This window comes from Apostichopus japonicus, chromosome 4 (assembly GCF_037975245.1).
Source record: "Apostichopus japonicus isolate 1M-3 chromosome 4, ASM3797524v1, whole genome shotgun sequence".
Lineage (NCBI taxonomy): Eukaryota > Metazoa > Echinodermata > Holothuroidea > Aspidochirotida > Stichopodidae > Apostichopus > Apostichopus japonicus.
In genome coordinates, this window is record NC_092564.1 from 7,546,704 (window position 1) to 7,559,779 (window position 13,076).

At 37.6% G+C, this 13,076-nt stretch overlaps 1 protein-coding gene across 7 annotated transcripts in view; it reads right to left on the reverse strand.

Moving 5' to 3' along the window:
- Nucleotides 1-9,370, reverse strand: part of LOC139966319 (uncharacterized) — an 89,663-nt gene extending 80,293 nt beyond the window's left edge. For all 7 annotated transcript variants that reach the window (XM_071969195.1, XM_071969193.1, XM_071969191.1 and 4 more), the window contains exons 1-4: nucleotides 6,882-9,370; nucleotides 3,969-4,073; nucleotides 2,921-3,145; nucleotides 804-929 (exon numbers count right to left, since the gene is read on the reverse strand). In XM_071969195.1, the coding sequence (XP_071825296.1) occupies nucleotides 804-929; nucleotides 2,921-3,145; nucleotides 3,969-4,073; nucleotides 6,882-6,963 (538 nt within the window). In that variant the 5' untranslated portion in view covers nucleotides 6,964-9,370. The remainder of the gene's footprint in view (nucleotides 1-803; nucleotides 930-2,920; nucleotides 3,146-3,968; nucleotides 4,074-6,881) is intronic.
- Between the last annotated feature and the right edge of the window lie 3,706 nt (nucleotides 9,371-13,076).

Here is a 13,076-nt window from a genome sequence, read left to right on the forward strand (position 1 = left end):
TTGCAATTATGATCAAAATGAAGAGTAACCAATTTTATGGAATTAATGAGAAGCAAACTGGGGTGTCATGTTTAATATTTGCCAGTGAAGACAGTACAATGTGCTCTTAATGGTTACTATAAAAATGATATAACATGTCTGGCAATCTCGAGAGTTACAAATCTCACTCCAGGTTTTAATGATATCAACTCACATTGGACAGTTTAGCCATGGATTTTTTTATTGTAAACTTAAATCTTTTACTCTAAGATGTTTGCCATGTAACTTGTGACTTCTGATCTTCGACCCTATGACGTCATAAGTCATATATAAAAAATTCTCTTATAATTCCCTCTTAAACTGTAAACCAACTGAAACAAAATTGTCGAACTCTGCACTCAAGTGAGGCTCACTATTTTGGAGTAAAGTTCACATCAATGTCATGACATTGCATGGTATTCTTATTTGACGTCTGGTTTGACTCATTAACTAAGCGATACCATATATCGTAACACGAGTGCTTTAGTACACATTGTATGACGTCAGTCGCATTTCTACTGCGTCTATTTCTACGTTTAATGAAACAGGCGTGTGAGGTGGCAGGCAACTTACGTACCACATACGTGGCGCATATGGTCAATAAAGTATAGTATTTCATTCCTTACAATATTTTCCACGTAGGAATGTGATAACGACATGAATTATGGTTGCTCGAAATTATAATGACGATGGCGATGATGGTGGTGATGGTGGTGATGATGGTGGTGATGGTGATGGTAATGGTGGTGATGATGATGGTGATGTTAAGATGAAACAAAACTTACTTATCGTGACATCTTGGTGTTGTGGATTGCTTATGAAAGGGAAAATCGCAAAATCCTCTTCCATCGAAATTACTGCCGTAATCGGATTCGATGAATCTGGGTACAAGTCGTTCGGAAGAAAGACCTCTAAAAACATAAGAGACGAAGACAACTTTAAAGAAGTGACTTTAAGTCCTAACATTAATATTGGTACGTTGGAGAAAATATTGATATCAATCCAGGAGTTGGTATAGTAAATACCATTTTTAGTTTTCAAGAAACGTCCATGTAAACATCTGAGGCTTATCAATTTAACTGACAGGACTTTACTTAGTCACATACATGGACCATCGGGTCCCCCCCCCCCCCCGATGAAACACAAGTTCAAGAGGAAAACATATAACTTCAATGGCCTCATATGAGATGCTTGCCAAGGACAAAAGATGTTGAATGGAATCCAAGGGTAGACATTGAAAGATATCAACTTTTGGTTGAGTTATTATAATTTATAATACAATGTATTAGTAATAAACGTTAAGCATCCACTGAGGGGTTGATGTCAATCCTAGAGCAGCATTACATAGATTAACATACTTTTAAAGCTGCATATCATGAAACCCGAAAAGCCATAGCAACATTACTAGTACTCTACGACATAAAGACTATAAAATAGAAACTTCATATATAAAATATCACTTTCACACATAGCAAGAAAACGAATCAAACGCACTTAAAGCGATATTCCGGAGAGAGACAATATAAGTATTATCTTAAAGGAGGGGGGGGGGCGGGTGGGGAAGCTATTATTTCAATTGTTTGCCATGTGAATGATAAATCGACAACATTATAACAGAACGGTTAAAGCTTCTTGAAAGAACGACTGCACATGCCATCTTTATACTGTTAGGCAGGCCATGTAGTAATTAAGGGTTTACTTGGATGGATCAAGGAATAAGACGAACATGAAATGGGGTTTCCAAATAAGAGTGTGGAATATTTTTCTTTCCAAGTCTGAGTTTGTCTGCCACCGGGATGTTACTAACACATCCTGGAAAGCCACTTGTCGAGTCACGCATTACCATAATTATTTGTGTTGAAAGTATAATACTAATAAATTAAACTCTACATATTTGGCGTCCCTTAATCTTTGATCCAATGAGAGTTGTTCTGTTTTATGTGAAGAAACATAAATAACCAGACAGAGGGTTTACCAATAACTGTCGTTCTACTTTTCAATGTAGGGTATACGTGGGTGGGGGATTGCAATCATTTGTTGAAGAAAGTGGGTGGGCAGAAAACCGTCGGGGTTTAGGGAGGATCTCCTCGTTCGGTGATCCGATAAGTCATTGAAAATTATCCTTTCGAAATATGGACTATTTTATCTCGAAAAATTTGCATTGTCTGGAAGTTTCAAATTTGAAGAATGAATCATTTCTTTTACCTCAAAATTGCAACTACTGCCTCTCAAAATCTCGTCTATTTTATCATAATTCCAACTTATTATTAATTTTTGCTCCTGAGTTTTCGATATTTTGAGTTTTTATATTGAATAGTTGATTACTTATCAATAAATTTGATAACATCACATGTCAGTTTCGCCTATTACCCCTATATTGTTTATCCTAATTTCGACGTTTGCATCGAAATTTCCATTTTGATCACAATGTATCGAAATTCTTAAAACGTTGAACTTTCATATCAAACTTTCGACTTCATTTATCAAACGTGTCATTGGTTTATCTCAAAATATCAACTATTCTTGCAAGTTCCTCTATATATGTTGAATTTTTAAGATGTTTTCTCTAAACAAAAATGACCCTTTCATCTTCAAATATCGAATTTTTAATTCAGCATTTTACTCGAGATTTCACTTTTTATGACAGAAAGTTTTACATACACTGTGGACCTTTTGGAATTTTATTGGAATTTTCTATTTCTGAAAAGCTGTGAGTTGAAGTGAGAGCTGGATGCAATTCATTAGTGTCCACCAGATTAAGTAGTGGGGGACATCCCCCACCCCACCCCAACCCATCGACACCCATGATGACTATGTGTTTAACATTATGACATCACATACAACCTCATCTAATCCCACCCCACCCCATGCCATCTTAAGAAGGTAGAAACTAAACATTTACCGCATTTAGTCGACAGCAAAAGGTATCGCGCTGAAAATGGATATCCGATTTCAACATCATCTGCGTCGCCGGTGCTTGTAACAGACACAATATAGTAATCAGCGATTACTGTTCCAACCTTTACAAAGTTAGTCGATACTGGTACACTAGTAACAGTTATATCCGAAGATGTTATTGTTAATGTCATGGAGGACATAGGACCTCCATCTCCACAACCTCGAATTTCTATAGATGTAAATAAACAATATAGAAATAGTAGTCAACATTGTCAATTAATTGCCATGCAGAATTATATTATCTTCGCCGAGGTAGAAATGCAAAGTTCAAGTACTTCACCACATCCACATTCTCCTATCGTATCTTCTAAATTAACTATGCACGTGTTTGTGCTTCGCTAAATGTATACAAATGTTACACAATTTAATTGTTTATACTCCTGTTATAGACAAAACGATAACTGAGTTAGTCGTCGAAACAATAAGGGTTGACTTCACGCTACTTATATTGGGCTTAGACTATTCATACCGGGCCTATACAGTAGTGGGCAAAGAGGGTTATGGGGCCTCAACCCCCCCCCCCCCCCCCTGTCGACCGCCGTTCAACATTATACAAAAAATTATAGTCTAACATTGCCTCAGAATTTCCAAATCAAGCCAGCAAAAGATTTCAGTCCCGAATTCAATCCCACCAGAGAAAAATCAATCAATCCACAAACATGCAGTAAACAGTGCGTTAGTTATGTGCACCCTTCCTGCTCACATTGCTCAATCCAGAAATAGTGAGATTTGGACTCTCTCTGGACCCTTTTTTTCCTTCTGTATCTCTGGCCCTCGTAGAAATATGTTGAGAACCCCCTGCCCTATGTAGAGAGACTAGTTTCATATATTTTGTGAGCTTTTATATAAATCGGTTTTAACTTGAGGTTCCTAGTGGGAATTACATTCAGACAAACTCAACAAAAGAAGTGAGATGAATGGTGGGTGATTTGGGCTGTATAGTTATTGGAGGACATAAGTCTAGGCGACGTCAATTTTTGCATAATACTTACCCACAGCGATGTCAGCTGAAGGTTGGCGTGATGCTACCGCTGTTACTGTGTAATCAAGAGGTGGAGTGACTACTTCCGTGGGCTCCAGCAGTGTGATGTAAATGGCTGTTGACAAATTTGCAATTCTTCTTATATGAAGTTGATCCAACCATCCATCCACCCATCCATCTATCAGGCCTCAGGATTCACAAATGATGGGTTGTCACCAAAACAGAACTAACATCGTTCGATACAGGTGGCAGGGACCTACACTAGCATGACAACCTTCCTTGCTGGTTTCGAACCGCTCGACATACAATCAATATCAACGGCCTAGTTGATTAGGGTGTCCGCATATAATGCTATAATCATTTATATATATATATATATATATATATATATATATATATATATATATATTTGAAATTGTAGTGAGTTGGAAAATCCAGAACAGTAATAAAACGAACCCGGGCCTCCCGCTTTATATGCGGACAACCTTACCCTACGCTATGGACGCTGATTGTATGGCCAGAGGTTCGAAACCGGTAAGAAAGGTCGTAATTCCACTGTAGGCGTTTGTCACCTGTATCGAACAATACTAGTTCTGATAGACTACCTGCTTCTACCTGATTCTGATAGACTACCCCTCGTTGTCACTTACCACCCCTCCCTTCGCCCCCTCTTCAATGAAATCAAACAAGCATGGGATATTCTATGTTCTGACCCCATGCACAATAGCTGAACTTTTCAAAGCACCCCCTGTAATCGCCTATAGACAACCACGCAACATCAGATCAGTGCTGGTTCGAACTAATCTCCCCCACCCAGTGATGAGCCTAATAGTGGAAACATCAAACCGAGATGATTGGTGTGCGCACACCTCCACCCCTCTCCCGCTTTCCTCCACCGGGCCTCAGGCACCACTCTGAGACCTGGTAGATTTGGTAGCGAAACCAGCACTAAGTTCAGGCTTCGGTTCAATAACCACAAACTAAGCATCCGTAAGAACAACCCAGGTTTCCCTGTTGCAGAACACTTTAATCTCCCTAATCACAGCCTATCTGACATGAAATTTGTTATTCTCTATGGCTTCTTCAAAACTGCACAGGAAAGAAGCAACCGGGAATTGAAAACAACTATACGCCTCTATACACATAACAATGGGCTCAACAGAGATCTCTCTTTTATGAGTATCTATGCTAAGTTAAATCCGAATAAGGTCTAGTTTCTTTCATCTCATTCCTGCAACTGAAGAAGAGCTGTGATAACGCTCCAAATATTTTGTTACTGATTTAACGTTTTAAGCAATAAAGTTGGGAATGAAAGTATCATTTTTCCTTTTGGATATATATATATATATATATATATATATATATATATATATATAATCCATAATATACACCTCTTGGTTTCGTGTCTGTAGACCTACACACAGGGGTTCGGTAACCTGTAGTTAGTAGTAGACGTAGACTAGACCTATCTTCCTTTGTTTAACGATATCGTACAGAACTGCAATATCCCCCCCCCCCCACACACCATCACCCCTCACCCTACACACACCCTAAATCGGCAGCTGTAGTCTAGTCATTGATGTTGCTCGATAGTCGCTATTACCACCCTAACATGTCTGATTTAAGAAATAATTCATAACATTTTAAAAACTAAGAGAGGTTCTCTGAGGTTGATTGCGAATTCGGATTTGTACAGAATTCTTAGAACAGCGCTTAAGTTCGAAGAAATGTCTCATGACCGAATAAATCCGCCTCAACGAAAGCATAATAAGAGCGTAAATGAACTGAATCTGATTATACACTGTAACCCTATAGAGTGGGACAACTTCACTGCTCCTATATCCCCCACCCCTCAGCCGGTAGCCCTCAAGTGGGAACTGCACTGCTCATATCCCCCATCCCTACAGCCAGTAACCCTTAAGTGCAGTGGCGTAGGAAGGTACTTTTGAGTGGGGGGGCTGAAAACTGATGGCCGGCCTGGGGGAGGGGTCTAAGGGGAGGGGGTGTCCCTCTCCCCTTTGGATTTTTTTGCATTTCCAGGTGGCCTCAGATGCAATTTGGTGCAATATAGCACACTTCAACTCCCACTCCATTTTGTAAAGAATTTTGCATTTTCACCTGGCCTTAAATGCAATTTGGTGCTCCAAATGAGATTTTTTCTCATTTGGAAATGAAAAAGGGGTTTTCTGACTTGCGGAGCGGGGGGGGGGGGGGCGGAATGATACTTCCGCCCCCACATTTTTCACTGGGGGGGCTGGCGCCCCCCAGCCCCCCGGTTCCTACGCCCTTGCTTAAGTGGACAACTGCTCCTTTCATATTAATCATACTTAACTTTAAGCTGCTATGCCCAACCTCAGTAAGTAAGCAGTATAGCACTATTGTGTTATGCTCATTGCGGCGGTGTGTAGTGTTTCTTTACAGCATAGTTGAATATCACGGCGGCCTCGCACTTAAATCCGGCCCTTATTGGGGGGGGGGGGGTAGTGCTCGGTTACTACTGTACCAGTCCAATCTATACATGCATGTAAATGCAGCACTATCCTGACCATCACAATGATTAAAGAATAAAACCTATAATAAAGGCCATTCCTTTCCTTTTGACCTGAGCTGCTACAAAGCCGCACAAGATGTGTCTGTCACGCTTGAATCACACGGTTCTGAGAATATATATTTTATTTCATTGTGGTTGATGTTTCGTATTAACTCTTAGATATTGGTATAAATGTGGGATAATGACATTCCTGGTACATAACCTAATCAAACTTTCACTTAGTTTACTATGACCCCTATTCAACGACTGTGGCAAAGAAATTGATCATGGCAGAGCCATCCGCACTTCTGTCATTAACACTTAAATAACCTTCTTATACAAGGAAAGCATATATTTTTCCTCTGAGATAAGATTGGCCCAAGATATACTTACGGGTGTCATCAAATCCCGCCTCTATCGTCAGCTGAAAACATTGCCAAAGGATCAAAACGGCGACTAAATGATTCGTTGCCATTATGTTGAATCGAGTAGAGACGTAAGTCCGATTACAAATCCAAAAATTACTTAAATTACCTTCTTCATCGTTTCAAGTATCGAATATGTACTCTATATTAAAGTTAGGATAACATATAAAACCCAACTTTCTTTGGAAAGACTTTAAATGAATCACAACACCGTGGCTGAACATCAATTTGTACTAATTCAGCACACAAGCAACACAAGAGATCTAAAAAACCGTTGAAGTGGAACGTTAAAAAATAATTTCTGCGCACAAATAGTCTCTAATAACAAATACATATTAAATATTTTGTGTTAACAACCAACTTTTGAAACAAACAAAAGGGATTCTGATGTATTGGCTTGCATAGGGAAGCCAAGCTCAGTATAAAGAACTCGACTTAATGCCTAATACCGTAAAGAAGTTAATTACAATGTGTGTATTGACGCATGCAGTGCATTATTTCTTCTGTATCGCGAAATTTTCTACTTCCATGATGTATTATAACGTACAGTATAAACTATACAGACAAACTTAGGCAAAGATCGTACTTTGAATAATTCCATATGATTGAAAAATCTTCAATAAATAAATAAGAAAGCAATCCAAGGGGTTGCATATCTAATCGGAAGAAACACTGATTTCAAATGAACAAATTTATAATAAAATTTATAAATAATGAACAAATATTAGCTACGCAATCTGGCAATCTGAGGAAAGTACTGCTTGCCATTTCCATTATAACTGTGAAGGTTCTACGTCAACTCGACGTTTCCCTTGGAGTTACAGAAACAATAAAAAACTAACTTTGACCTGACCTTTGGTTCCGGGGTATGCGAGACACAATGGTTCACCTTGGGGTTCTTCACACAAATTTTGAAGACAATCGGCACAGCAGTTTAGGACTTTTTGACACAAAATTGGACGCACACAAGCTCACTGATGTTTTGACTCCTCTCTCGGTCATGCATCTTCCGGTAGCCCACCATGGGTGACCCCAAGAGTATCTACTCAGGAAAATTAAACATTACCATGGCAACTGTTGCTATGGCAACTGACATGACTGTGTATAACCCAACTAGCAAAGGAACTACAATATATCATCCTCCATACGGGAGCGATGAGATAATAAATAAATAAAAATAATGGAAGGAGTCCTTGCGAGAGAAATATCACAGTACGGAATTGTTTGTACACCATACTACCTCAAAACCCATACTGGATGTTTATAGTCATTCTTACCAATGTCCAATTAAGATGTAGTGATAAACTTCATCAGTACTTCAAAATGTCGGTTTGTTGATATGTGCACTTTCTTTAAAACAGGTTGAAGGATAGCATAAAAAAAATTGATGTGAGGGAAAGGCACGGGTGATGGGTGATCAGGATAAGGCGAGTTTTCGCGTTTTAAGGTCGACTTTTTTTCTTCTTTTTTTTAATTTGAAAGATTTTCACAGTAATGGGAAAAAACGAAATAAATATAATTCTTTCAACTATCGTGCTCTTCAAAAGAAACGTCAAACTTAGTGCTGTTTAACCGACTGACGTTTACAGGTACTGATATGACATGTTGCGTCGAGGCTTCGACGAAGTAATTTGAGAAAAAAATTACCTGGCTATTTTACTGCCCTGCACTCCCTTCCTCACCCCTTCTCCCATTATACGTTATATATCCCAATTATCTTCTCTATGGAAGCACTGGTCCACCCCACAAGGGACCTCAGAAGGCCTGACCCTCTGTCGCTCCTTCTGTATGAAAACGTTGCCTCTTACTCTCTATCAACCCTGCCCCTGTCCCATGTCCCTACCTCACATTCTCCACACGTATATTGGCGACAATTTCTGGTACTATCACTTACAAGTTTTGCTGCTGTTTTTTCGCATTAGCAAAGCCTCATTCCATGAAGTCAAAAGGAGGCAAGACATACATGTGCCATTCATGTCAACCACATCACACCAAAAAAAAAAAAAAGTAACATTAATGATTCCCCGACCAGAATTCTGCCAAGAGACTAATTGAGTACCTTTATCACTGTCCGATCATGTTGTGTTTGCTGTTAAAGTTACACTTTTGCGCTGAAATTTAAAGCGACAATGTGATGGTGCCATGTTCGGCGATGAACAGAAAACAATAAGGTACCCTGAACCCGAGTGACGACCCCACCCTCTACTTTTAATATAAGAAAAATTAAAAACCAAAACCAAAGAAGGCAGTACAGGTAACGCCACGCATCGGAAGAATTATTTTGTTGCTAACATAGTTGGCCATATTAGGAAAGATATTAGATCCTTGAAAATAAGTCCACCAGAAACGACAAAAAAGAACGATGGAATTTAGTAATTGTCTATCCAGATGAAGAAATAAAAGGTAGAATAAAAATTCGTGTGACACCATTTTTTTCTGTACTGGACTAACTGGTATAAACGTCACTAACTAGAAGCACCCAAATGCTTATTTATGCATTATGCATATGAAATGAAACATCGGCTGTGCAGCAGAAAGCTTCCAAACATTCACGTAACGATTGTTTCCATTAAAACATCACAAATTAAAACAAGACCACTCAAATGAATGAAAGCAGACATGTTTGTTTGACAGGCTGTCAGGAAAAAAAACAGGCATTGGCTTGAACCATCTAAAACTGTTTTTCCAGGGTACTCATTATGATAATAATACTACACGAAATCAAAGTGTATTCTGTGAGTAAACTTTCTTTGGGCCTCCACATATTATCAGCTTTGTCCAGAAAGTTTGGCATGCTGAAATAATTTGCGTATGCGTTTCAAAAGTACTTTCAAATGTACTTTCAAAAGTACCCATCTGACGCTCAACATAATGCTGACACGTTGTGCAGTGTTAAATACAATATTTATTGAATAGTTTGAACATGAATAAGACCAATAAAAGTGACCATTACCTATATAACTTTTTGAATGTAAAAACAAATTAGAAGTTAGAATGTCTAAGAAAGCTGAAGAGTTAACAATTAGCTGATGTTTGTGATGTCATCACCTAAACAAAACCTTCATGACTTTGCTTATGTAATAAACTACTGATTTATTTTTTAAAGGTAAATCTAAATGCAACTTTTCGTCAAGGAACTGAACAGAGCATGAACAACGAAAAAATGCAAAGCCATGGTGACTGGACCAATGCAAAATACGTTGCTTTCACAAATTCCTTCCTTTTCTTTCTCTTTGTATTATCCCTTGTTGCACTTGAAGCCTAGTGTCAAATTCTTTGAAACTAAAATGAAAATGGGTTATCATCTGTTCAGAAGAGCACATAAAAAAAAGTTACAATTATGTTAAAGTATCGTCCAAGTATTAACTGTTCAAATATCGAAGAACAAAATCATTTGAAGGTCAAATCTGGATATATTTATTTGTAATGAGAACTTCTACCAATTTGTCAAAGAGTTCTGTAGCTCTGATTCTACATACTGTAGGGGGGGGGGATGCATCAAGTCCAATGAAGTTTATATTCATTTTGGGGGAGGAAACTGTATGTATTTATCATATGTGTAATTACAAACTGAACAATTTTTCAGTCAGATTTTGAACCATTCAACCAGGTCAAATATTTTCCAACTTATCATCACTTATAGCCATGTGCAAACGAAAAGTCTCTGCAGAGGTCCAATCCGCATTCTATGACCATTTATTGTGCGATCAGGGAGCTGTTACCTGATGTGATGAACTCCTGACATGTACCTACCAGGGACTTCATAACAGCACCCTGGTTAAAACAAAATATGTAATATAACATACTGTCATCACTGTATATACTTTCAGATAAGGACAAATCAAGTGTTTATACATATCAATGTATATATGTCTCACTAGCAAGTAAATACAACCGACTGCACAATAACGTACATTGCGAGTGTGAATGCTCGGCATTCTAGCTTGATAATTTTTTGGCCTGCATTATTCATAAGATCCAACACACACAGCAACACCCCGAATTATCCACACCCTCCCTAGGAAATATCCACAGGATATGTGCTTCTCTGTGAAGGATATATGCATATGAAATGTGGTCTTTTGTTAATGGAAATGCACTTTCTAAACCTAACTTGTGATAATAAGCTGACAGCAAGATTTGTGTCTTATAATTTTTCCTTCACCAGCCCTTTTGTGACCAATTTTCAATACATCAAAAGCTAAAGTGTTAAGCACATGCTAGCATATTGCTGAAGGTCATCAGTATTGCCCAACAAACATGATTGAATTCAGATAATGGTCACCCATGATCAAATTTCAACAAAAAATGTTATTGACATGCTATACGTAAGTATCCAAACTGATATATATATATATATAAATATATATATATATATATATATATATATAAATATATATATATATATATATATATATATATATATGTATATATATATATATATATATATAAATGAAAATCGCAGTGAGTTGGAAAATATATATATATATATATAAATGAAAATCATAGTGAATTGGAAAATATATATATATATTCTTTTTTTCCAACTCACTACGATTTCAATTATGTATAGATTCATTTGCCTTTGTCATTCACCTCCATTTCATTTAACAAAGTCTGTTCAAAGTATATCTTTCGATATGCTTTAGGAATCACAAATTATTTTCAGTTGGTTAACATCATTGTTTGATCTCTAGAGTAAGGCAAGTATGTCACCAAAACAGAAACTAGTATTGTTCGATACAGGTGACAAACGCCTACAGTGGAATTACAACCTTCCTTACCGGTTTTGAACCTCTGGACATACAATCAGCGTCCATAGCCTAGTGGTTAATAGGGTGTCTGCATATAAAGTGGAGGCTGGAAGTTTTTTTCACATTATTTATTTGTCTGTTCTAACACACCTTGAACGTCTATAACAAATGAGAAGAATCAGGACCTTTTCATTGTGTTACAAGTTGGGGCCAATACTGGTGACCTTTAAGTTCTCAATGGAGAAGGATGGTAAAACAGCCTATAACACTACACTAGGATGTCCAAGGGAAACCTCTAGCCATCCATTAGTATGATATCTGACAATGAATATTCAAACTGACTGAAATTGATCATAGAAAAGAATAGTTATAAAAATGCTGACAACATGCCTGCATCTTTTGGTCACAACCTAAACCTTTTGTCAAAACATTTTTTTTTTTTAAATTGGTGATATTTTGTTAATGCATATAACAACACCAGAGTGAATGATGCCATCACGGCAATCCAGCTGGAAATGTTGGTATTTGTTTCTTTAGAATATTTGGCTCTCTTGTCACAGATGAAAACAATATTTCTGCAAGAAAGTTACATTCTAATTAAATTCAAACCACAGAGAACTCTGGACAGATAAGCAAACATTCCAACCGTATCAGGTTTCAAAGATAAACCAACAAGAAGACTATAATGGGAGAGCAAAAGCTTTTTCGGAAAGTATTTGTCTTAACGACATTACAGACCATTTACTCTGGAAGATTCAAGGATTATGCCAGTCCCGAAAAGGTTACGTTCAATCAACTATAGCTTTAGTTAGGGACGGAATACTGAGATGGGATTTTAAATTCACAGTGTAGAATAGTTTTGTTTTACATATAAAGTGTAACATTGTCTGTAAGGGGAATTATCGCTTCAATCTGTTTGTTTAAGAGCATGATCTAATAAACACCGTCATTCAATAATAAAAGGTCAAGGGTTAAGCTCTGGGAGTATGTTGGCTGCTGTTACTAACAAACTGTTACATTTATTGAATGTTGAGAATAACTAATGATGTGAAGACAGTATTATAGTAGTAAAAGGAATTTTCCCTCTGTATTTTTCAGGTACCATATTTAAATAAGGGATTAATCAACGGTCTAGCGTGCGTTTCTCACAGGATTAATGCACGATCGGGGGATAATGCAAGCGATGCACGAGGGCGGAGCCTGAGTGCATCCAGCGATAGCATTAACACCGGAGTGCATTAATCATGTGAGTAACGCACCCTAGACCGTTGATTAACCCCGTTCATTCATACACTACCATTTGTGTGGGGGAAAAATCATAAAACAAAACATTTTTGGTTACATATAACCAAAGATTTATTAAAGTGATGCCCCGTAATTTTACCGTGCGTTACTCACAGGATTAACCA